At 40.2% G+C, this 26,201-nt stretch overlaps 1 protein-coding gene and 2 pseudogenes across 1 annotated transcript in view; 1 reads left to right on the top strand and 2 right to left on the bottom strand.

Annotated features, from left to right (window-relative positions):
- Positions 1–2,605: 2,605 nt before the first annotated feature.
- LOC102912260 (nucleophosmin pseudogene) lies at positions 2,606–3,702 on the bottom strand (annotated as a pseudogene).
- Positions 3,703–4,189: 487 nt separating this feature from the next.
- Positions 4,190–26,201, top strand: part of LOC107400398 (vomeronasal type-2 receptor 116-like) — an 88,066-nt pseudogene continuing 66,054 nt past the window's right edge.
- Positions 20,086–26,201, bottom strand: part of LOC143267059 (vomeronasal type-2 receptor 116-like) — a 38,211-nt gene continuing 32,095 nt past the window's right edge. The window contains exon 6 of the mRNA XM_076543847.1: positions 20,086–21,005. Within this exon, the coding sequence (XP_076399962.1) occupies positions 20,086–21,005 (920 nt within the window). The remainder of the gene's footprint in view (positions 21,006–26,201) is intronic.

Raw genomic sequence — 26,201 nt, 5'->3', positions numbered from 1 at the left:
ATTGCATGAGCTGGCTCTTTGAAACCTGGAGCTTATGCAGGGACACTTGGCTCAGTCTGGGAGGAGGGGACTGGACCTGCCTGGACTGAGTCTACCAGGTCGATCTCAGTCCTCGGTGGAGGCTTTGCCCTGGAGGAGGTGCGAATGGGAGGTGGGCTGGGAGGAAGGGGAGGGGAGCAGGAGTGGGGAGAACAAGGGAATCCGTGGCTGATATATAGAACTGAATGGTATTGTAAAATAAAAGAAAAGAAGAAAATTATAATTTCAAAAATAAAAAAAGAGTCTGAGGCAGGAGGATTGCCACAAGTTTAAGGCCAACTACATATTCAGTTCCAGGCCAGTTTGGGCTAAATAAGTAAATAAATAAATAAAATTAGAAAATAAAAAAATTAATTGTAGATGCATAAATTTATTTATCATAATTACCATGACTACAAAAGGCTAGAAGTTATGCACCTAGCATTATTTTCCATCACACTAATTTTGTGTGTTCCAACTTTAATTGGATTTTAATTTTTTTCTCAATATTAAGAAGATGGTAAATTAATGTCTAATAGTTGCAAAATATGACTACCATCTGACTAAAGCAGATTAATCAACATAGGCATATGTTGATGCACACTATAGAATCTTAGATGCATAGGGGTTAATTTCCCTGTAAAGTAATAATGGCACTTTCTCTGACTGTGTATGAGAATGCTTTTCATTAACACTAATTTAAAAATAAGGTTTACTTAATATGTCCAAGTTGCATTGCATTAGTTAGGTGTGCATTTGTATATTAATAACATGAAACAATTTATGCTTTAGAAGAATATGAAAACTCAGATTTTAAGATTTTGTTTGTTTTACTGCGGATATTTTCTTTTTTTAGTTTTTTTTTCAAATTAAAGGACATAAATATCTGCTTACTGGTTATTTGAAATCAGTTTTACAATGTAACATTTATTTTACATAATTACACTATGTCATACTGAAGCTGTAAAATAGCACAAACTTTTAGTTGTACAAGGTATATTGACCAATTATCAAAACTGTATTTTTCAGAAATGGCACAGATTTCCTGCATGTTTTAAAACTATTTGCAGTAATTTCTTTAAGTTTTGCATGTGTTATCAGTGATATTTATACATGTTCATTTATTATCATGACATCAGTTTCTGTTTATGGGGTAGAAGATGATAATTCATCATATTTAAAAATGTGCAGCAATTAAACCATGGAATGTAACATGTCCTCCTTTCTTTTTTTTCTTTTTTTTTTGGTTTTTGGTTTTATTTTTGGGTTTCTCTGTGTAGCTTTGCACCTTTCCTGAAACTTGCTTTGTAGACCAGGCTAGCCTCGAACTCACAGAGATCTGCCTGACTCTGCCTTCCGAGTGCTGGGAGTAAAGGCATGCACCACCCCTGCCCGGCGACATGTCCTCCTTTTTACTTTAATCATATTAATTGTCCAGTTTAGTACAAGTCATGTGCAATAAGAACCAAGCATCTTGGTGGTTCATGCCTTTAATCAGAGCATTTGTAAAGCACAGACAGGTGAACCTATGTTTTCAAGGCAAGCATGGTCTACAGAGAAATTCTAGAACATTAAATAAATATATTGAGTATTCTTCTAGAAACATCTTTTTAGATTCTCTTACTTTATAAGTAGAACTAGTAATACAATATAGTTTGGAAATAACTTTTAGTGCAAATTCATACATAATATTTGGGGAGGATATATACTACTCTTGGGTTGCCCACAGTGTGCTTGTTTCTTGGTTCCCAGGAGAACAAAATGTCAAGCTGTAAGCCTGTGTGCTCACAATGAGATGGAGAACCATCATGCCATTCAGTTTTGCATTGATGTGTACATAGTGCATATAAATACAAAGGAGTCCTTATTTGTATCATATGGTCTCTGTAGATGTAAAAAAGCTTTTAAAAATAATATAGTTTTATTAAAATTGTCTGCTCAAACTATTGAGCCTCATATCTCATTGGTTGGTAGAAAATAGGAGGTTTCTGGGCCAGAATGCTCATATTTTGAAGACATTTTGAAAGTATTGTTTCTTGTGAGTGGGTTATTGAAGGGTAGAGTGTGGAGAGTGGACAAAAAGTGCTTTCTGTAAACGTCTTCTATCTAGAGCATTGCAAGTGAGCAGGTGCATTAAATGTAGAGTTATGATGTCATTTAACTTCAGAATATCTCTATTTACTTTTTTTCCATGTTACCTGTCTATTGTTGAAAGTGGGGTATTGAACTCATCTACCATCTCTGTTCTAAGGTTGATCTGTCCTTTTAAATCTAAGACTGTCTCATCAGTGAAGTTGGGGAATCCTGTATTTGATGTCTATTTGATCAGCATTCTTATACCCTGTTGTTGGATTTTTTCCCTTAGTGACTAGAAAGGACACTTCACTGCCTCTTCTGAATAGGTTTTGTTGGATGTCTGTTTTGTCACATTTTTTTTTTACTTTATTAAAATACTGAGTTTATTTCACATGTATATTTGTCTCCCTACCATTTCCACATCTGACCACCACTATTACTATGTCCTATTATAACATTCCATACATACTTAAAACCAAGTAAAGGGTGGAGTTCCATCCTTGAATACTAAACAGGCATTTTAGACAACACATTTTTGGCAATGGAACCTGGACAACATTTATCAAACACAGTAGGGAAAGTTCTCACTTTGCATTATAAAAAGGACAGCCAGATATATCAACTGTTACAGAAATTAAGTAAGACGGAATTATTTCAAACTGTTTAAACCATTTTCTTAAAGAGACTTCCTCCACTGCCAGAGATCTTGAATAGCCTCCTGGTCAGTCATCCGGAAGCAATTCTTAACATAATTAATGAACTTGGCTTCCACTTTGGGAAGAGAACTACCTTTTTCTATACTTGCTTGCATTTTTGCCTTAATGTCTTCTACAGAACTAGGTCCTTTTGGTGTTTTAGGAGTCTTTTCCTGTTTTTTGAAAGACTCTTGACCCTTTGATCTTGGTGTTGATGGTTTTAAGTCTTTTCCATTTTGGTTTGATTTTTGTGCATTTTTGGATGGGGTATCTCGTACAGATTTCTTCACTTTTTGTTCAGCTTCCTCATCATCAAAATCATCATCATCATCTTCATCATCCTCATCATCTTCATCGTCATCCTCATCATCCTTGTCAAGTTTTACTTTTTTCTGCGGAACCTTGTTACCACCTCCAGGAGCAGATCGTTTTCCAGACATACTTAAAAGTTTTACATCCTCCTCATCTTCATCTTCTGACTCTGCATCTTCCTCTACAGCTACTAGGTGCTGTCCACTGATGTGCACAGGCCCTGAACCACACTTCAACCTTAAGACCACAGGTGGTGTAATTTCAAAGCCCCCAAGAGAAACTGTTGGTTATACTGACATTTTCAAAGTTGCCAGTGTTACTTTAATTGGACTGCCTTCATAGTTCATTGCTTCTGCCTCTACGATGTGCAATTCGTCTTTTGCCCCTGCCCCTAAACTAACCGTTCTTAGTGATAACTGGTGCTCATTCTCATCATTATCCACCTTAAAGTGATAATCCTTGTCAGCTTTTAGTTCACAACCGAAAAGGTAGTTCTGAGGCCTGAGAGGGCTCATGTCCATGTCCATCGAGTCTTCCATGAGGTGGAGGCGCGCACTTTGGTGTGAGAGAAGTCGGACGGAGGGAACTGCCCACTGCTCTGCAGAACAGACACGCAGGACGGAATCATGCCAGGGGGCTGTTTTGTCACATTTTAAGATAATTGTGCCTACTTAGATTTGTGGGGATGGTCTGGTTTTTGTTTTGTTTTGTTTTCAGTACATCCTGACTGCAGTTTTCCTTCCCTGCATTCCTCCCAGTCCCCCTCTTTCCCTCTCTCCCCAGATCCACTCCTCCTCCATTTCCCTTCAGAAAAGAGCAGGCCTCCCAGGGATATCACCCAACAGGACATAACAAGATACAACAAGACTAAGCACAAACTCTCATATCGTGGCTGGGATAGGCAACAAAAACAGCAAGCTAACAACTTTTATATGTATGCAGAGAACCTAGTACAGACACATACAAGCTTTGTTATGGCTGCATCAGTTTCTGTGAGCCTCTGTGAATCTTGCTTAGTTGACTCTGTAGAACTGTTTTCATAGTGTTCTTGATCCCTTTGGATCCTAAAATTCTTCTTCCACTCTTCCATGGAGGTCTCCAAGCTCCAAGGGGAGGGACACAATGGAGATCTTCAGTTTGGGCTCGCTCTCTCACTGCCTAATGCTTAGCTATGTGTCTGCATCTGCTCCCATCAGCTGACAGTGAAGGAATTTATGATGACAATTGGATGGGGCACCATCTATGAATATAGGAGAATATCACTAAGAATCATTATACTGATTGGCTATTATAGATCTCTGGCCTATCAGAGATAACCACCAGTTCATAGTCATCTAGACAGTGTCAAGCATGGGCTCCCTGTCCTGGCTTAGGCCTCAAATTAGACAAGTCATTAGCTGTTCAGTCCCACAATTTCTGCATCTCCACTCACCTAGGATGTCTTGAAGGCAGGATAAATTGTAGGGGGAAGGTTTTGTGGCTGTGTTGGTGTGCCAGTCCCAGCACTGGAAAGCTGACCTGGTTACTAAAGATGGACAGTTCAGATCCATATCCTCTTTTACTAGGAATCTCTCAGGATCACCTTCATAAAATCCAGGGAGCATCTACTGGACTAGTTTGCTCCCACAAATGCACCCCAATTCTAGTCATTTCTCCCAGTACTCTCTCCCTCCATACCTCCCCCACTCCTGTTCAGATGCCCAACCCAACTTCCCACTACTTATGTACCCAAAAAATCTATTTAATTTCCCCTTACCAGAGAGATCCATGTGTCCCACTTAGAGCACTAGTTGTAACTTGGCCTTTCTGGGTTTGTGGACTGTGATTACCATTGACTTAACAACTAATATCTACCTATAAGTGAGTGCATATCATGTTTGTCTTTTGGGGTCCATGGATTACTTTTTTCTAGTTCCATCCATTTGCCTGCAAATTTTATGATGTCACTATTTTTTTCTAACAGCCGAATAATACTCCACTGCACAAATCTATACCAAATTTTCTTTATCCATTCTTTGGTTGAGGGACAACTAGACTGTTTTCAGCTTCTGGCTATTAGGAATAAAGGTACAACAAACACAGCTGAGCAAGTATCCTTGTGGTAGGATAGAGCGTCCTTTGGGTACACACCCAAGAGTGGGATAGTTGGGTGTTGAGGTAGGTCCATTCCCAGTTTTCTGAGGAACTGCCATATTGATCTCCATAGTTGCTGTACAAGTTTACACTCTCACTAGCAATGGGGGAGTGTTGTCCTTGCTCCACATTCTTGCCAGCATGAGCTGTCACTTGTGTTATTGATCTTAGCCATTCTGATAGTGCAAGAAATTTTCAGTTTAGCTCTGTACCCCACTTTTTAATTAGATTATTTGTTTTGTTTTTGTCTAGTTTCTTGGGTTCTTCATATATTTTGTACATTAGCCCATTATCTAAAGTAGAGTTGGTTAAAAAAAAACTTTTCCCATTCTGTTTGTTTTTATTTTAATTTATTATATTTTAGATATTTGATTGTTTTCTAATAAGAGAGAGAAGAAGAGGCCAAGTTTGAGTGGGAGGGGAAGAGGAGAGAACATGGAAGGAGATGGTGGAGGTGAACCTATAATTAGAAAATATTTCATGAAAAAAATCTGTTTTCAATTGAAAAAATTTAAAAAGCAAATAATAGTCCCATTCTATTTGCACTAAATACTAGAAAGATACTTAAACCTGGATTTGGGGAAACAGAAGTATTTGAATTGTAAAAGCCAGTACACTAAGCTTGCACATGTGTAATTTGTTGTGTGGTATGAATCTTCCTCCTCAATATTGTTCTGCCTTCTCTGCAGGTCTAAGTTGAGGAACTACTAATGTATTTTGGCCATGATGTTTGCAATTGAGGAGATCAACAGCAATCCCTATATTTTACCTAATACATCCCTGGGATTCAAGGTCCACAATGTCCGACATGGTCAGAGGCACACTCTGGCCAATCTTTTTGGCTCATTTTCAGACCCTAGTTATGCCCTACCTAACTACAGATGTCCAAGAGAGGGCATGCCAGCTGCTGTACTTAAAGGACCATCATGGGCAATAACTGAATACATAGGGACAGTGCTGGACCTTTAAAAATTTCCACAGGTGAGAGAGGATGATGGAATACGACATGATGCCAGCTCTACTTGATGGTATTTCAGCTGTCTGTGTGAGAAAAGGGGAAATGAGTAGCTCTTCATGGATAGGGAAGTATGCAGACATAGTTGATACATATGTGCTTTTATAGCTTAAAATAGAGATAAGGGGAAGGAAGGGTGGAGCAAGACACCACCCTATTGAACCTCTACATATTGTCTGTGCTGTCAAGGGTTATTCATTCTTAATGTGAACCCTGAGATAGTGTATGTGTTTAATTAAAAAAATCCTTAGTTTAGGGGGTGAAGTCAGCAACTAGGTGACTGGAATTAGCTATGGAGAGTCTGGATGATCCAGGAATGCAGATAGAGAGACATACAGGAAGGAGTAATGTGGGATTAAGAGTTTGGTGCTTTCTTTTATGTTTGGGATGAATGAAGAGACATGTCTATTGATGGGTCTCTGGCAAAAAGGAAGGTCAACTAGTTTGCTTCTCACCCTCTCTGATCTAATGTGTTTTCACCCTCAAATCTGACTTCTGAGTCTTTGTTGGTCAATAGAACAATTCAGACTTAGTTTAAACCTATACATAGCAGCCACCATGTACCCAGGCCTTGGGACTGGAAGTACCTCCAGTCTGAAGCCTGAGTTGTTGGTGGGCCACTGACTGCAGGGCTATGGGGCTGTAGACAGTACTCAAAATATCAGGAGATTCATGTGCAGCTGCTGAGCTGACAGAAGAACATCATTGTGCTTTTCTGATAAACCCATAGGAATACTGATTTGAACTTCAAAGGCTTTAAGCCATTGCTGTAGAATTGAGTTAAATTTCATGACAATGTTCTTCTTTCTGATTGTTTTTCCCTACAGCTTAGTTTTAGGCCTTTTGATACTACTCTTAGTGAACAAAGAAGATTTTCTTCCCTGTACCAGGTGGCCCCCAAGGACATATATCTGACACTTGGCATTGTATCTTTGATGCTTCATTTCCACTGGAACTGGGTTGGGCTGTTCATCATAGATGATCACAAAGGTTCCCAGATCCTGTCAGATTTGAGAATCAAGATGGAGAAAAATGGAGTCTGCATAGCATTTGTGGAAATGATCCTAGTCATCAGGTGTTCATTTCTGGCCACTTCCTGGAAAAATCAGGTGAAAATCCTGGAATCATTACCAAATGTGATTATTATTTTTGGTGACACTGATTCTCTATTAAGCTTAATAGTAAATATTAAGCAGATGTTACCCACATGGAAAGTCTGGGTCCTGAACTCACAATGGGATCATTCCACATTTGATAACTATTTCCTATTAGATGCATTGCATGGGACCCTTACTTTTTCACAACATAATGAGGAGATCAATAATTTTACAGATTTTATCCAGTCAATCCTTCCAAATACCCAAAAGACATTTATCTTCCCGTATTATGGCACTCATTCTTCAACTGTTCTCTTTTGAGGAAAAACTGTAAAATTGTGGATAACTGTCTGTCTAACACCTCCTTGAGATTCTTACCAGGGAACATGTTTGACATTGTCATGAATGAAGAGAGTTACAATGTGTACAATGCCATGTATGCTGTGTCCCACAGTCTACATGAGATGACTCTCAATCAAGTACAATTTTAAACTCGTGGAAAAGGAAAAGAGATGGCATTCTTCCCCTGGCAGGTAACAGCACTTCTGTAGTATTATACCATCAAAAATATGCCACCCCAAGCGTTTATAAATGCACTAAAACTAGACAATACATAGTTTAGTTTATTTTGTTAAAAAGCTGCAAGAGAGATTGTAAAAGGAAGAGTCTCTTTTAAGTCGATATGTAGTTGTATTGCAAAGTGTCACACAATATTTCCAGGGTAAGTTTTTCAATACAAAAAGTCCATTTACCTCAGAGATTTCACATAACAGTAAAGACAGAGATAGATAATTGTCACAATGGACGTGAAGACTTCTAAAATGCTTATGTTACATAAATGAACACTCATAAAATCATTTACTTTTACATAGTGAAACTATAAATATTTTCAAAACTTAATTGGATATGACTATACTTTATTTTTGTATTTCATTTTTTTTATTTTATGAACATTATTGTTTTGCCTGTGTACATGTCTGTGTGAGGGGGTAGGGTCCCCTTGAACTAGAGTTACAGGCATTTGTAAGCTATTATGTGGGTGTTGGGAATTGAACCAGGGTCCTCTGAAAGACAAGACAGTGCTCTTCACCTCAGAGCCTTCTCTCTAACCCAAGTATGAATATATTTTCAAAGAAGGTGAGAGTTTTTTCCATTCATATTTATGATTTAGGAGTTCTTGGTTCTATGTTTTCTAAAGGGATTGATTGGATATATTAGAACGATAATGATGTTTCCATTCCTGTTGCGTTTCATTTGTTTTATATGAGTAGTACCTATATTAAAGTATATTAAAGGTGCTTTTCACAATATGGATTAAAATCAAGAAGAGATGTTCCCTGATTATGCCTCTGTTGCACTTCTCTGAAGTTTATGTAGCATAAGGCATGTATTTCTTTTAGCTACACCCTTTTCTAAAAACACACAACTCATCAATCATGCTGGAGACCAGGTGGTCCTGGATTGGAAAAGGAAATCTCATGCAGAATATGACATTCTCAATTTTTGGAATTTCCCAAAAGGTATTAGGATAAATGCAAAAGTAGGAAGATTTTCACCAAATGCTCCAGAGGGCCAGGAATTGTCCTTATCTTATGACATGATACAGTGGGCCACAGGATTAACAGAGGTGGGTTGCATCTTACTTTAGTATTTTGACCTATATAAATTTCAAAAACTATATTCCTATGTGTCATGACCCTTCACTGCTCACACAGGGCCCATTTATAGACACATAATGACCAATATAAAGCATTGTCTTCATACCTAATTTTGGTGAATGAACCATTTTCCAATCTGCTCATTTTTTAACATACATAAAAGTATTTTTTTTCAGGATCATTTCCATCATTTTCACAGTTCACCTAACAAAAGATTTATTTTGATCCCATCTTGCAAGGTTTCAGTCAATGGTCAGTAGTTCTTTTGCTTCTAAGTCTCTGTCAAGATAGAAGAGCATTATGGGAATATGTAGATGTGTTAGTTGTTTGTTTTGCCATTGCAAAAATGCTACTTAGCAAACAGTATGGGAGACTCTTCTTGGCTCACGGTTTGAGAATATATTCACTCACTGCAGAAAGCCATGTTTTTAGGTGGTAGAGATAGATGTTCACATTGCATCAACAGTCAAGATGCAGAGATAGCTGAACTCTGCCATTATCATCATTTCTTCCTTTTATTTCACTAGATGACCAGGGCCAATAAATTGGGGCAACCCACTTTAGAGAGGATTATTTTTTACCTCAAGTAAACTAATCTAGAAAAATTTCCACAATAATTCTACAAGATTAGTTTACACAGTTGTTCTAAGATGAATCTCTATTATGGAAGACAAGGTGAACCCTTACCACGGAAGAAAAAAACTCATTTGCCTTTCTATCCAGGAGTCAAGAAGCAATAGTTTTGTAGCTATTATGTCACCAAGACATGCTATTAAAGACCTAAATTCTTACTTTTATGCCTCACCTCATAATCTTTGAACAATTTTCCAACAAAGTAATGTTATTAGGGTCAAGTATTTACCACATGGGCCTGTGAATAACTCACCTTACTAATAAAAAATCAACATTCTGCATTTATAAACATTAACATAAATAATTAACAGCTCAATATTCAAAAAATCTATTAGAGATTCCAGAAAACATGACCCTTTGCTACCATTCATTTAGTATTCTCAGATTCCTCACTCTGTATGCAGTGAGAGCTGTCATCCTGCATTTAGGAAAACTCACCGAGAGGGTAAGGCTGCCTGTTGCTTTGACTGCAAGCAATGCCCAGAGAATGAGATTTCCAACGAGACAGGTACATGTCAATCATGCAGAAAACATTCACAGAAAATTTCTACATCTGCAATATCCAAGCAAATGAAAATTATCTGTAAGTGAACTCACTTCAGTGAAGACAATTCTCTTCCTTCCAACTGTCAGAAAACCACTGGTTAAGTTCATTTTTCCAACTGGAATAACATACTATTGAAATTGAAACTCATACCTGCTTTGTGCTCCTAAACAATTGTGGAAATGTCTGTCTACAGAAAACCACCTTCCAACACCAGAGCAGTATGCTTCATGTCATCATGCACTTTGTCTTGCTTTCTTTTCTATTGCTATAAAAAGGCACCATGACCAAGCATCTAATAAAAGATGACCTTGCATTGCGTTATAATTTCAGACTGTTAGAGTTCATGAAGGCAGAGCAGATACATTTACGGTAGTTTAAATGAGAATGGCCCCCAGAGGCTCATATGTTTGAATACTTGGTCTATAGTTGTGGAACTGTTTTGGAAGGATCAGGAGATGTGGCTTCGTTGAAGGAGGACTGTCATTTACGGTGGGAATGGAGCTTTCAAAAGCCTGCTTCACTCCATTCTCTCTCTCTCTCTCTCTCTCTCTCTCTCTCTCTCTCTCTCTCTCATCAGCAAGCAGTGTGTGTTTCTACTCTAGGTCTCTGAGCATTCAGATTAAGGTTTCTGGCCATCCAGACAAAGCAAAGCATGAGCTGTTTCTCATGACTTGGGTCTCAAGACAGATAAGTCACTGATTGGCCACCCCCAATAAGCTCTGAGCCTCCATTGCCCCAAACAGCTTGCTTGTAGGACAAGTTGTGGTTGGAAAGTTTTGTGGCTGGATTGGGGTCCAAGTTCCACCAATGAGAGTCTAGCCTGGTAAAATAAGATGGCCAGTTTAGACTCCATATCCTCCATTACTAGGAGTCCTCTCAATGGTTACCCTCATGGCTTCCAGAAAGTATCCACTGCACTGGATTTCCAAATAGCTCCCTATGTATCTACCTATTCCAATAGGATCTTCCCATACCATCTTCCTGTGTCCCTCTTTCCCATCCTGATAACTCTGTTACCATCCCCACCTGCCCCTAGTACACCCACAAAAATCTATTATAGTTCCCTTTCCCAAGGAGATCCATTTTCACCCTAGAGCTCTTCTTGTTACTTAACCTCTCTGAGTCTGTGAATTATAGTGTGATTATTCTGTACTTAACAGCTAATATTCACTTATAAGTGACAATATATCATGTTTCTCTTTCTCACACTGGGTTATCTCACAAAGGATGATTTTTTTTCTAGTTCCATCCATTTACCAGGAACTTTCATGATGTCATTTTTTTTCTAACACATGAATATACCCCATTGTGTACCACATTTCTTTATCCATTCTTTGGTTGAGGGGTATCTTGTTGCTCTAACTAGAACTTCAAGTACTATATTGAATACATATGAGGAGAGCAGACAGCCTTGTCTTGTTCCTGAATTTAATGGGATTTCTGTCCATTCACTTTAATATTGGCTATAGGCTGGACGTCAATTGCCTTAGCAGTGATTAAGTATGTTCTTTGTATCCCTAATTTCTCCAAGACTTATATCATAAAAGGGTGTTTAATTTTGTCAAAGGATTGTTCAGCTTCCAATGAGATAATCATATGCTATTTTCTTTCCTTCAGTTTGTTTGAATGGTGAATATATTCACTGATTTTGGTATATTAAAACATCTCTAAATCTTTGGGATAAAGCTTACTTGATCATGGTACATAAACTTTTTGATATATTCTTGGATTCTGCTTGCAAGTATTTTATTATTTTTGATTCTATGTTCATAAGGGAAATTAGTCTGTAACTCTGTTTCTTTGTTGACTCTTTTTGTGGTTTGAGTATCAAGGTTACCATGGCCTCATAAAATGGATTTGCCAATGTGCCTTCTGTTTCTGTTTTGTGGAATAATTGGAGGAATGTTGATATTAGCTCTTCTTCAAAGGTCTGGGAGAACTCTTTGATAAAGCCATCTGGTCCCTGGCTTTCTTTGGTTGAAAGATTTTTAATGGCTGCTTCTATTTCCTTGGGGATTATAGGTCTGTTTAATTTGTTTAATTGATCTTGATTTATCTTTGGTAAGTTGTATCTATCAAGAAAAATATCCCTTTCTTTCAGGTTTTCCAATTTTGTTGAGTACAGGTTTTTAAAGTTTGACCTAATGTTTCTTTGGGTTTCCTTGCTGACTGTTGCTGTAACCCACTTGTCATCTCTGATTTTGTTAATTTGGGTATTCTCTCTGTGTCTTTTAATTAATTTGGATGGAGGTTTGTCTATCTTGATGATTTTCTCAAAAAGCAATTCTTTGTTTCATTGATTATTTGCAATGATCTGTAGCTAGAGTTTTCCTGCCTTGCCCACAGTCAGGACAAATCTTTGTCATCTGCCAGTCCCACAGCCGCTCAGACCCAACCAAATAAACACAGAGACTTATATTGCTTACAAATTGTATGGCCGTGGCAAGCTTCTTGCTAACAGTTCTTATAGCTTAAATTAATTCATTTCCATAAATCTATACCTTGCCACATGGCTGGTGGCTTACCGGCGTCTTCACATGCTGCTGGTCATGGTGGCGGCTGGCGGTTTCTCTCTGCCTCAGCCTTCTGCAGAAACAAAAGCAGAGCCTCCTTTCCAAAGCAACATATCCTTATATCCAAATTTTGAAGTCAAGGTACCTTTAAAATACACATTTTGGCATAACTCAACAGCTTTTGCAATCAAATGTTTTTCTTCAGTTACAAATATAAAAGAGAACATAATCCAGATTCTCTGTGTGGTAGCCATCTTTATGTGGCTTATTTTTTATATTACCTTGAGCCTATTGCTTTAAACTGCAGCCTTTTAAGCCTGAAACTGTGCTGTGGCTGCTGGCTCTGCCTACTTCAGCTTCCCAACATGGCGGTGGTACGTTTTCTGCCAGCTCTGGGAGCCATCGTGGGTCTATGCTTTTATCCAAGCAGCGTGTAGCCCAGAAACCTCCTTTTTTGTTTTGTACTAGCAAAGGCTAAATCCACCACACAGCTTAATGTGCCACTTGCACAGGCCTCATTCCTGCCATACTGCAGATTGAGCTCACATGCTAGGAACCAACCAGTAGCTCAAACCGGCAGCCTGCCGCTCATTTGAGAGAGACAATTAGGAAGCTGTTTTTAGTTCTGTTTTAGAATCTTTTCTCAGGTTTTAGGTGGAAACTCTTGCCCCACGTTGGGCACCAGATGTAGATGTAACCAACCATCTTATTAAATAAGAAACACAGAAACAATGTAAAAGAGAAAGCCAAGAGGTCAGAACTCAGAGCTAAAATCTCACCCTTCCTTCTGCTGTCCCAGCTTCCTGAAAGAGAGCTATATCCTGTCTGTACATCTTTTTTATAGTATTATTGTTCTGCCTTCTCATTGGTTGTAAACCCAAACACATGACTGCCTCGTCACTGTCTGAATGTACAGCCCCCTAGGTCTTAAAGGCATATGTCTCCAATGCTGGCTGTATCCCTGAACACAGAGAGATCTATGGGATTAAAGGCATGTGTCACCACCGCCACACTCTGTCTATGGCTCTAATAGCTCTGACCCCCGGGCAACTTTATTTATTAACATACAATCAAAATCATATTTCAGTACAATTAGAATACCACCACAATGATCTTTATGTTTCTGTTTACTAATTTTAGCCCTCAGACTGATTATTTTTTCCATCTACTCCTCTTCGGTGTTCTTGCTTCATTTTGTTCTAAAACTTTCAGATGTACTCTTACATTCCTGTTATGAGAACTGTCCTTTTGATGTAGGCAATTAGTCTTATGAACTTTCCTCTACACCACTTTCATTGGGTCACATAAGTGTAGATGAAATTATAAACGGTCTTATTAAATAAGAAACACAGAGCCAAATGCACAGTTAATGGCCCCAAAGATCAGAGCACTAGTGAAGCCTTTAGCTTACCAGTCACTGCCGTCCTTCCCCTGAGAGAGAGAGAACCTCTGTGTGACCTGTCTTTTTATTGCCTTTATGTTCTACCTTCTCATTGGCTTTAAACCCAACCACATGATTTCCTTATCACCGCCTGTCTATACAGACCTCCAGGTCTCTATGATTCATACTGACATTGAAGGTTCGGGTCACCGCTTGGCTGTGTCCTTGAAAACACAGAGACTGTGCCTGCCATGTGATCAGATTAAGGGCATGTGCCACAACTGCTGGACTTCTGCTAAATTACTTGCTTTTAGCTCTGAACCCCTGGTAACTTTATTTATTAAAAAACAAATCAATTCACATTTCAGCAAAAATAAAATATCATCATACATAAGTTTTGGTATGTTGTACATTCATTTTCATTGAAGTCTAGGAAGTCTTTATTTTCTTTATCTCTTCTTGAACCAGTAGTGATTCAGTAGATGAATGTTCTGTTGTTGCTGAAATACGGCTTTAATCCACTGTAGTCTGATAAGTTATATGTGGTTATTTCAGTTTTCTTGTATCTGTTGAACTTGCTTTGTTGCCAAATATTTGGCAAACTTTGGAGACTGTTCCAGGGGATGCTGAAAAGAAAGTATATTCTTTTGTGTTTGGGTGAACTGTTCTGTAAATGTCTGTTAAGTTCATTTGAGTTATAACATCTCTTAGCTCCATTATTTCACTGTTTAGGTTTTATCTGGATAGCCTGTCTATTGGTGAGAGAGGGTTATTGAAGTCTTCTATAATTAATGTATGAGGATTTTGTGTGATTTCAGGTTTAGTAATGTTTCTTTTACAAATGCCAGGGCTTTGAAATTTGAGCCATGGTGTTAAAAACTGCAAAGTTCTCTTCATGGAGTTTTTTCTTCCTTTTGATGGGTATGAAATGTTCTTCTCTACCTCTTATGATTAATTTTGCTTGTAAGTCTATTTTGTTAGATATTATAATAGCTGCACCAGCTTGCTTCTTAGGTCCATCTGCTTGGAAAATATTTTCCAACTCCATACTCTGAGTTAACATATATTTGATGTTGAGATGTGCTTCTTTTTTATAATTAAAAAGGTTTTACTCATTTTACATAACAACGAGAAATTGCCCTTTCTTCCTTTCTCCCAACCTCCCAGCTTCCCCCCACCCCAAACAACCCACCCCTATTCCCTCCTCTGACAAAGTAAGACCTCACATGGGGAGTCAACAGAGCCTGGTGCATTCAGTTGAGGCTGGTCCATGCCACTCCCCATTCATTATGGCTATGCAAGGTGTCCCACCATAAATAGTGGGCTCCAAAAAGCCAGCTCATGCACCAGAGATGGATCCTGATCCCACTGCCAGGCAGCTCCCATAAATAGATCAAGATACACATCTGTCTTGCTTACACAGAGTTCCTAGTCCAGTCCCATGGAGGTTTCATAGCTGTTGGTCTAAAGGTCATGAGTTCAAACTAGTTTGGTTTGGTTGTCTCTATAGGTTTCTCTAACATGATCTTGATGCCTCTTTCTCATGGAATCCCTCTTCTTTATTCTTCAACTGGACTCCTGAAGCTCAGCCTGGTGTTTGGTTGTTTATCTTTACATTGGCTTCCATCAGTTAGTGGATGAAGGCTCCATGATGACAGTTAGGGAGGGTACCTATTGATCCAATTACTGGGGTATGCCAGTTCAGGCATCCTCTCTACTATGGCTAGTAGTCCAAGCTTGGGTCACCCTTGTGGATTCCTGGGAACTTCCCTGTAATCCTGGTTTCTCCCTATCCTCATGATGTGTCCTTCTATCAAGGTATCTCTTTCAGTGTTCTCCTACTCAGTCCCTGTTCCAGTTCAACTATCCCATTCCATTATGTTCTCATTCCCCAACCCACCCACCATTTCGCCACCACCCCCAGTTTACTCATGGATATTTCATCTATTTTCTCTTCCCAGGGTGATCCATGTATCCTTCTTAGGGTCCCCTTGTTAGCTAGCCTCTCTGGAGTTGTCGGTTGTAATATAGTTATTATTTGCTTTCCATCTAGTATCCACTTATGAGTGAGTACATACCATGTTTGTACTTCTAAGTCTGGGTTACTTCACTCAGAATGGTATTTTCTAGTTCCATTCATTTGCCTCCAAATTTTATGATGCCATTATTATTTTTTTTTTTTGGTTTTTCGAGACAGGGTTTCTCTGTGTAGCTTTGCGCCTTTCCTGGAACTCGCTTTGGAGACCAGGCTGGCCTCGAACTCACAGAGATTCGCCTGCCTCTGCCTCCCGAGTGCTGGGATTAAAGGCGTGCGCCACCACCGCCCGGCCATTATTTTTTATTGCTGAGTATTACTCCATTGTGTATTTTTATCACATTCTCTTTATCCATTCTTAAGTTGATGGGAATCTAGGTTGTTTCTAGGTTCTGTGAAACCCCATCCAAGGACTGAGGAATCTGGATCCAGACATCCACAGCTAGGCCCCCGGGTGGAGCGCTGGGAGTCTAATTAGAGAGAAAGAGGAGGGTTTATATGAGCAAGAATTGTTGAAACCAGGGTTGGATAAAGCACAGGGACAAATAGCCAAATGAATGGAAACACATGAACTATGAACCAAAGGCTGAGGGGCCCCCAACTGGATCAGGCCCTCTGAATAGGTGAGACAGCTGATTGGCTTGATCTGTTTGGGAGGCATCTAGGCAGTGGTACCAGGTCCTGGGCTCACTGCATGAGAGAGCTGTTTGAAACGTGGAGCTTATGCAGGGACACTTGGCTCAGTCTGGGAGGAGGGGACTGGACCTGCCTAGACTGAGTATCCTCATAGGAGGATACTAGATGTGGAACAAGGATGACTGGACTGCTACTCACATCACCAGTGAGGCTACCTGGAAAACAGGACCCCAAGAAAGAGATGGGGATCACCCAAAGACAGAGAAATGGATGAGATCTACATGAACAGCCTGGACATGAGTGGGAGCAATGAACGGTGAGGGTCGAGGGAAAGAGACCGGCAGATCCCACCTGGATCAAGAACAGAGAGGGAGAACAAGGAATAGGAGACCATGGTAAATGAAGACCACATGAGAAGGGGAGGAAGCAGAGAGCTAGGGAGGCCCACGGAGATCCACAAAGATACCCCCGCAAAAGACTGCTGGCAATGGTCGAGAGACGGCAGGAACTGACCTACTCTGGTGATGGGATGGCCAGACACCCTGATAGTTGTGCCATAAACCCCATCCAAGGACTGAGGAATCTGGATGCAGACATCCACGGCTGGGCCCCTGGTGGAGCACTGGGAGTCTAATTAGTGAGAAAGAAGAGGGTTTATATGAGCGAGAATTGTTGAAGCCAAGGTTGGATAAAGCACAGGGACAAATAACCAAATGAATGGAAGCACAGGATCTATGAACCAAAGGCTGAGGGGCCCCCAACTGGATCAGACCCCCTGAATGGGTGAGACAGTCATTTGGCTTGATCTGTTTGGGAGGCAGCTGTGCGTTGGTGCCGGGTCCTGGGCTCGTTGCATGAGTTGGCTGTTTGAATCCTGGGACTTATGCAGGGACACTTGGCTCGGTCTGGGAGGGGGGGGGAATGGACCTGCCTGGACTGAGTCTACCAGGTCGTTCCCGGTCCTCGGGGGAGACCCTGATCTGGAGGAGGTGGGAATGGGGGGTGGGCTGGGGGGAGGGGGAGGGGGGCAAGAGGGGGAGACCAGGGGAATCTGTGGCTATTATGTGGAACTGAATAGTATTGTAAAATAAAATAAAAAAATAACAAATGTCTCAAAGAGAGTCTTTAAACTTACCTCTAAAACTTCACAAGCCATGTTCCCATATTCTGCATTGCACTCAACATTCTTATATTCTGAGCTACTACAGAACAGCTCACCATTAGTTAAATACTCAAAGGATTTTCTTATACAATATTTCAAAGTCCCTTCAAGGTTCTCCTACAAAGTAACATGGTCAGGTCTGTCAAAGCAAGACCCCACTCCTGGTACCAACTTGTCATAGTTAGAGTTTCTATTGCTTCAATAAAACAACATGGCCAAAAACCAAGTTGGAGAGGAAAGGGTGTATTTTGCACACTCTTTTACATTTGAGTTCATCAATGAAGGAAGCCAGGACTAAAGTAAAACAGGGCTGAGACTGGAGGTAGGAACTGAGGCAGAGGCCATGGAGAGGTGCTGCTTACTGCCTTGCTCAGCCTGCCTTCTTATAGAACTCAGGACCACCAGCCTAGGATTGTCACCACCCACTTTGAGCTGGGCCCTCCCTATCAATGACTAACTAAGAAAATGCCCTATAGCTGGACATCATTTTCATTTTGGGGGGTGGGGTGGGAGACATCAAGATAGGATTTCTGCCCAGTGGTGGTGGCACACGACTTTAACACCAGCACTGGAGAGGCAGAGCCAGGCGGATCTCTGTGAGTTCGATGCCAGTCTGGACTACAGAGTGAGTTCCAGGTAAGGCGCAAAGCTACACAGAGAAATCTGTGTCAAAAACTAACAAAAAAGGACAGGGTTTCTTCATGTAGCCTTGGCTCTCCTGTAACTAACTCTGTAGACCAGGCTGGCCTCAAACTCACAGATATCTGCCAGCTTATGCCTCCCAAGGGCTGGGATTAAACGTGTGCACCAGCACCGAAAGCTTAAAAACATTTTCTTAATTGAGGTTCCCTCCTCTCAGATGACTTTAGCTTGTGTCAGACTGACAAAACATTATCAAGTGCAGGGTACTTGAGCTGAAAGGTGAAGTGGACATATGCCTCATTCCTAGCCCAGAAGCAATATCCAGCTGCTAGTGAAAGTTTAGTTTCGTCCAGGGGAGTCTCACTGGGGAAACCAACTACTTTGAAGGGTAGAATGCATGTTCAGCATTAGATGACAACAGAAAATGAACTCATGGCATCTTTGGATGTTTCTAGTCTCACAATTTCATGAAAGGGTATTTCACTATTTTGTTTCTTTTTATTTTTAATCTTGTTTTTGTTGTTTTGTCTTGTTTTGTTTTGTCTTCTTCTTTTTTTCTTCTCTCATTTTACCCTGTTAGTTTCTCTGAGTATGTACAATGCCTACGACTTTATGTTTTGGTGGCATTGAGTGTGCAACAAAGTGGGTCTCTGATTCATTTGAGTTGTCTTGGGCTCCTTTCCTTCTCTTTGTTTCTTTTGTTCAATCTAATGTGTTATTTTTTGTTTTATCCTAGTATATTTTCTTTTAATGAATTTTATATTATTATAATCCCATAGAAATCTCTTTGCTTTCCAGTGAAAGACAAAAAGGTGTTGGATTCAGATGTGTGTGAATGTATGTGTGTGTTTGTGTGTGTGTGTATGTGTGTGTATTGAGTGTATTGTTATGTGCATGTGTGTGTATAAGAGTCCTTGGAGGCCCAAAGAGGGCACTGATCCCTTGGAGCTACTGTTACAGGTGATGTAAACTACATTTTATGAGGGCTGTGTATTGAACTCAGCCATTTTGCAAGAGCAGCACATGATTTTGTCTACTGAGACAACTCTCCAGCTTCTGCAATATTCTGCAATATCTGTTTATTGAAACATCCTTCTCTCCTAAGTTCTACTCCTCTAACTCCCATGATGCATCAGAATTCTCTAGTCTTTCCCCTACAAGGAGTAGCATTGTGTTGCCTTCATCTGCAAACATGAGGTCACAAACTTCCTTCAATTTCTCCAATAATCAATTGGTGTCAATGTCTTACATTCACTAAGATATCAAAAAGAAGCATCAGATTTTATTATAAATCTTATAGTATATATGAGACAAAGAGAACATTACCACTCTGCACTAATGTCGAACAGCCATGTCTTGTAAAAATAGATGGCTAAGTGGAAGCTTGTGGGAGAAAATGTAGATAAAAGTAGTACACATGTCACTGATAAACAACATCATTAAAAGAAACAGTGAGTCACTAGCTAATGAATAATCTTTCATCATATGCTAATAGGTTGTTCAGTACCAACATTACATGTGTCATTTAAAATTTATGAAATGTGAGTTCTGGAAGATGATTTTGCCCTTAACTTTTGAAGAGAATTTCTCTCTGGTCTTAACAAAATGATATAGCACTTGGGGACAAATATACATCCCAACAATCCAGCACTGGAGGCTAAGATGGAGAAGACCTCCACAGCCACCATGACCTTGCCCTTGGTGCTTTGGTAGACAGGGAGAAAAGTGACCCAGACACTGCAGAACAACAGCATGCTGAACGTCATGAATTTGGCTTCATTGAATGTGTCAGGGAGATTCCTGGCCAAGAAAGCCACAGTGAAGCTTCCCAGGGCCAAGGAACCCAGGTATCCTAAGACAGAGTAGAAAGCAGTTACTGAGCCTTTTTTGCACACAATGATGATGTGGCCATGCTCAGAGTATGCATCAGTGTCAACAGAGGGAGGAGATGTTCCCAGCCAGATTGCACAGAGAATAATTTGGATGATGGTGCAGATGGGAATAATGTAGTTAGGTACCCCTGATACCAGGAGCCACTTCATCCTTCTTCCAGGAATAGTGACTTTAAAAGCCAAAACCACAGTAATTGTCTTGGCCAACACAGTGGAAACAGCCACAGTGAATGAAACTCCATATGTTATTTGCTGCAGGATACAGGTAGCTGAGTTGGGATGGCCAATGAAGAGCAAGGAGCAGAGGAAACAGAAGATGAGGGAGATGAGCAGGATGTAGCTGAGAGTGAGGTTATTGGCCTTCACAATGGGAGTGTCTTGGTGCTTCACAAAGATCCCAAGAACCAGAACGGTGAATGCAGACAAACCCAAGGCCATACAGGACAGCGTCATCCCCAAGGGGTCATCAAAGGCCAGAAAGGTCACATCTTTGTACAGGCAGTGGTTCTGCTCTGCATTGGCATACTGGTCCTCTGGACACTTCAAACACTGATCCATATCTGAAGCAGAAAGCAAAAGTATTGTTAGTGCAACTTCAGCATTTCTTATGGACAGGCCACTCCAGTGTGTTTTGGAATGGAGACTTTTCTGAAAAGCACTGCTTCCATTTCATAATGCCTATCTTCTTCAACGACAAACACAGATCCTATTGATACACTATAACATGAATCTTCCTGTCTGAATTAGAAGTGATGCCCCCATGAGAGATGGAGACTTGGTCGTATCCAGGATGAAACTTCTTATAGTTTTTTTTATTCCCATATGATTATCACCAAACACATGAGTAGCCAAGAAACAACAAATTGAATCTATTGTGTGTGTGCATAAAAGTGCATATTTATGTGAAAGCAGAAAATGAAAATGAGTGTTTGAGACTAGTAAATTAAAAAGAGCTCATGATTTTGAGAGTTTTGTTGCATATGATTTGTGGGAAATAGAATGGGGAGAGAGAGATTTTATAATGATGTATGAAATTCTCAAAAAAAAATAAATATAATGCCTTTAGTTGTGTTCTCATCTGGGAACAGGGACACTAAACATTTTATAAAATGAAATAATCCTACTATTAAGGTAGAAACTCTACACATATATAACACCCAGAAGGCTTGTATCTTATATCACCACCTTTGTGAGCACAGAGCACCTACTTCCTTCCCTAATTTCCTTCTACATGAGACCTCTGTGGGTACTTTCCCTCTGGATGTTCCTGGGGAGTGAGGGATAAGAGATTTAGATAGAAGTATAGAGAGAAGAGAGAGACAGAAACACAAGATAGCCTCAGTGGAGCCTAGATCCTAATCCACCAGCCCAGAACTTTATTTCAAAGGAATTTTTATATCCATGTCAAGGGGGAGGCAAAAAACTCCCCAATACTAGATACAGCTAAATGTAGACCCTACCAAACACCTAGTACCCAGGTCTGAGGTCCAATCATCCTCGTATGCAGCCCTGCTGGTAAAGCAAGCTCAGATATCACTAGGAAACCTCTGTGGGCTCCAAAAGACCTGGGTTCTACTAATGTACTCAATGGTGAAGGAGTTTTTGGTAAAACAGCATGAACAAGACAAGATGAGAACTCCCAAGTGAGAATGGCAACACAGAATATTTGAATTGAACAATAATATCCCATTCATAAGTTGTAATTTCCACCACAGTAATAAGTGAAATACGCTTGTAATTGTGCTAAATTGTGGATAATAATGGAGAGCAATTATGTGCTTCCAGGATTTTAAGTCATTCCATGAATAAAACCAAACTATCATTTATGGACAGCTATAATTACATTTTTTTGTTTGTTGTTCTTTAAGGGGCTGGAAAGATGGCTCATCTGTTAAGAACATGGTCTGCTCTTACAGGAGGCCTAAATCCAGTTCCCAGAACATGTGAAGTCCCAAATTTCTACCTGTAACTCTGGTACAAAGGGCATCAGATACCTCCGGTGTCCTTTACTGGGACCTGGCCCTGTAAGGATTTACTATCCTCTACATTTGACTAATTCAAATATTCATAAACATAAAGTTTTTGTTTATTTTTTGTTGGTATTTATTAATGTAAATGCCCTTTATAGTTATTATCTTAAATCAATTGTTTTACAATCTATTTTTTACACATGTATGTCAGTGGTTTTTTTTTTTGTGTGTGTAAAGTGCAATTGTCAAGACGGCATCTTGTAGGAGTTGGCTCCATCTCATTTCAATGGGCTTCCTGCAATGAGTTCAGGTCATCAGACTTGTGGCAAGAGATTTATCTGCTAACTCTTCTCATTGACCCTAAATATATATTTTTTTTAAGATTCAGTTGTTTATTATGTATACAATGCTCAGCCTGCATGTATCCCTGCACACAAGAAGAGGGCAGTGAATTTCATTATAGATAGTTGTGAGCCAGCATGTGGTTTCTGGAAATTGAACACAGGACCTCTAGAAGAGCAACCCATGCCCTTAACTGCTGAGACATCTCTCCAACGCCCCAAATGTCTTTTTAAAATGATCTTTGCATTATAGACAATGACTGACAATAAATGTCAAAAACACTGGTGGACTCTCATTTGAATTTGGCCACCTCCAAATCAATAATGTGTTGACTTATATGGATTGTGTATGCGAAACTATCATTGGAATAATTGCGGCTATTTCTTCTCACTACAAAACTATTTCATTTGTATTATTGTGACATTCATTGCTACTGTGTACAAAAATCTTAAGTGGGATACCTGTCTTTTTCTACATCAAGTGTCCAAATTTTTCCCACTTTTTATATGAAGTCAAGTGCTTTCTCATCTTTAGCTGTTTCTAGTAATTTTACCCACAGTTCCTCCTCTTTAGTCAGTACAACCTACAATGGCATCAGTCAAAACTCTCTGAGAACCTCCCTCACATGGAAGTAACAGCACGTGCATCATCCCAAATTTTCTTTAGCAGGCTCCCATTGCAGCATTATGGTACCACCCTGAATTCACATTTTCATGCTGTATTCCTCATGCACCTGTCAGCTAAATGACAACACAAAACACTTGCTATTTATCAAATGCTGTATAAACACCATGCCCACCACCACACAATACTTATTTACCATCACAGCACATGGTGACTCAATATTTCTGTTTGTCAGCAATGTTTGTAGGCAGTGGCAAGAGCAAGTTGTGAAGGATTCATGACTTCAGTGGCAGGAGATGACTCAACAGTTAAGAGTGTTTACCAGTAGCACAGACACTGAGAGCAATAATTAATAGATAGGACCACCTGAAATGGAGAAGCTTTTATAGAGCAAAGGACAGGGTCAATAAGACCAAAGGACAGCCTACAGAATGGGAAAAGATCTTCACCAACCCCACATCTGACAGAGGGCTGATCTTCAAAATATATAAAGAACTCAAAAAGCTAGACATCAAAATACTGAACAATACAATTAAAAAATGGTCTAAAGAGCTAAACAGAGAATTCTCAACAGAAGAACCTCAAATGCCTGAAAGGCATTTAAGGAATTGCTCAACATCTTTAGTCATCAGGGATACGCAAATCAAAACAAATCTGAGATACCATCTTAACCCTGTCAGAATGACTAAGATCAAAAACAGTGAAAACAGCTTATGTTGGAGAGGATGTGGAGCAAGGGAAAGACTCCTCCACTGTTGGTGGGAATGAAAACTTGTACAGCCACACTTCAAATCAGTATGGTGGTTTCTCAGAAAATTTGGAATGAGTCTTTCTCAACACCCAGCTATACCACTCTTGGGTATATACACAAGGAATGCCCAATTTTACCACAAGGACATGTGCTCAACTGTGTTCATAGCAGCATTATTTGTAATAACCAGAACCTGGAAACAGCCAAGATACCATTCAACTGAAGAATGGATAAAGAAAATATGGCACATATACACAATGGAGTACTACTCAGCAGTAAAAAAATGATATCATGAAATTTGGAAGCAAATGGAAAAATCTAGAAAATGTCATTTTGAGTGATGTAACCTAGACTCAGAAGGACAAACATAGTATTACTCACTCATAAGTGGATACTAAATTGGACAGAAGGAATAGCCAGACTGCAACCCACAACTCTGGAGAGGTTAGCTAACAGGGAAAGAGCCGAGGAGGGACATATGGATGACCCTGTGAAGGAGAAGTGGATGAGATCTATGAGTGGAGTGGGTGTGGGGGTGGCAGAGGGTGAGGGTAGGGGATGAGAACAGAGGGGAATGGGAGGGTCAAGCTGGAACAGGGACACAGTGGGAGGGCAGGGAGGAAGATTCCATGATAGATTAGGACATCATGGGAATAGGAAGAGGCAGGGTGCTAGGGAGACTCTCAGGAATCCACAAGGTTGACCCCACTTTGGTCTATTTAATTGACCAGCCTAGCAAATAACCTAGCTGTCATCCTAGAGCCTTTGTGACTGATGGAGGCAGATACAGAGATCCACGGCCAGGCACCATGCTGAGCTCCAGGAATTCAAATGATGAGAGAGAGGAGGGATACTACAAGAGAGGGATGTCCAGATTATGATGGGAGGACTTGCAGAGATGACCTGCCACACTAGTGGAAGCCCATGAACTGTGGACTAGTGGCTGTGGAGCCCCCATGGGACTGGACTCGGCCTTCTGGATACAGAAGATGGTTGTTTGGCTTGAACTGTTTGGGGGATACCTAGGCAGGGGGATTGTCATCTGTCCCTGGTCTATGGGGAGGCTTCTGGAATCTGATGCCTGTGTTGTGACACCTTGCACAGCCTTGGTGCAATGGGAAGGGACTTTGACCTGCCTAGGCTCAGTGTGCTGGGCTCTGCTGACTCCCCATGGAAGACTGCGATTTGGGGATGTGGAGATGCAGGGTAGCTTGGGAAAGAGGGCTGGGGGTGGGAGGAGGGAGGAAGGGGGATCGTGGATAGTATGTGGAGGTAGTAGAAAATTTATTAACACAGAAAAGTGGAAAAAAGAGTGCTTACAACTCTTGCAGAGAACTAGGGTTTGGACTCAGCATCCACGTGGAAGCTTACACCTGTCTGTAATTCAAGGTCCAGGAGCTTGTATGCACTATTTTGGCCTCCACAATCTCCTGCATATGAACTCACACAGGAATACATACATACGTTCAAAGAGGGTAAATGAATAACCAAATATATACAAAGACTCATGACTCCAATCTAGTCTACATGTACCTTTACAGGGATATATTCATTGGGACAGATACAGTGTAGAATTCCCTCACAGGGGGGTTTGATTTTTCAAAACACTTTCTTTTACAAAATACTATCAACGATGATTTTCCAGTGAGTCAAGGGTATATGTGAAGGCACAGGTTGTTATTTATAAGGACATTATTATTGATCACATACTTGTAAAACAAAATTAGGAAAGAAATAAATTTTATTTGTGCTGTAAAAGGGCCACAGAACTTAGTATGTCCCCAGACCCTCCCTAGCTCAACGGACTCCATGATAGATGTACCACTCAGAATATAAAACTCACCACCCAGAAGTACCACTTGCCAAACTGAAGCAAAGGCCTAATCCATCATAGTCCTTATAGTACTGGGAAAGTCTCAAAACATACTGACTTTGCTTTTTAGCTTCTGTGGAACTGCTTTTGGCTCACTGTTCTTGGTAACTGAAGTATGTCAACCCAGAACATGGTTCTTTTGCTTCAAATCTCACCCTGAGAAAGGCTCAGTGCTACACTGGGGTCCTGTACACCA

Source organism: Peromyscus maniculatus, chromosome 1 (assembly GCF_049852395.1).
Source record: "Peromyscus maniculatus bairdii isolate BWxNUB_F1_BW_parent chromosome 1, HU_Pman_BW_mat_3.1, whole genome shotgun sequence".
In the NCBI taxonomy this organism is placed as follows: Eukaryota; Metazoa; Chordata; class Mammalia; order Rodentia; family Cricetidae; genus Peromyscus; species Peromyscus maniculatus.
Note: the sequence above shows the minus strand (reverse complement) of the source record. Positions and strands in the feature narration are given on the sequence as shown.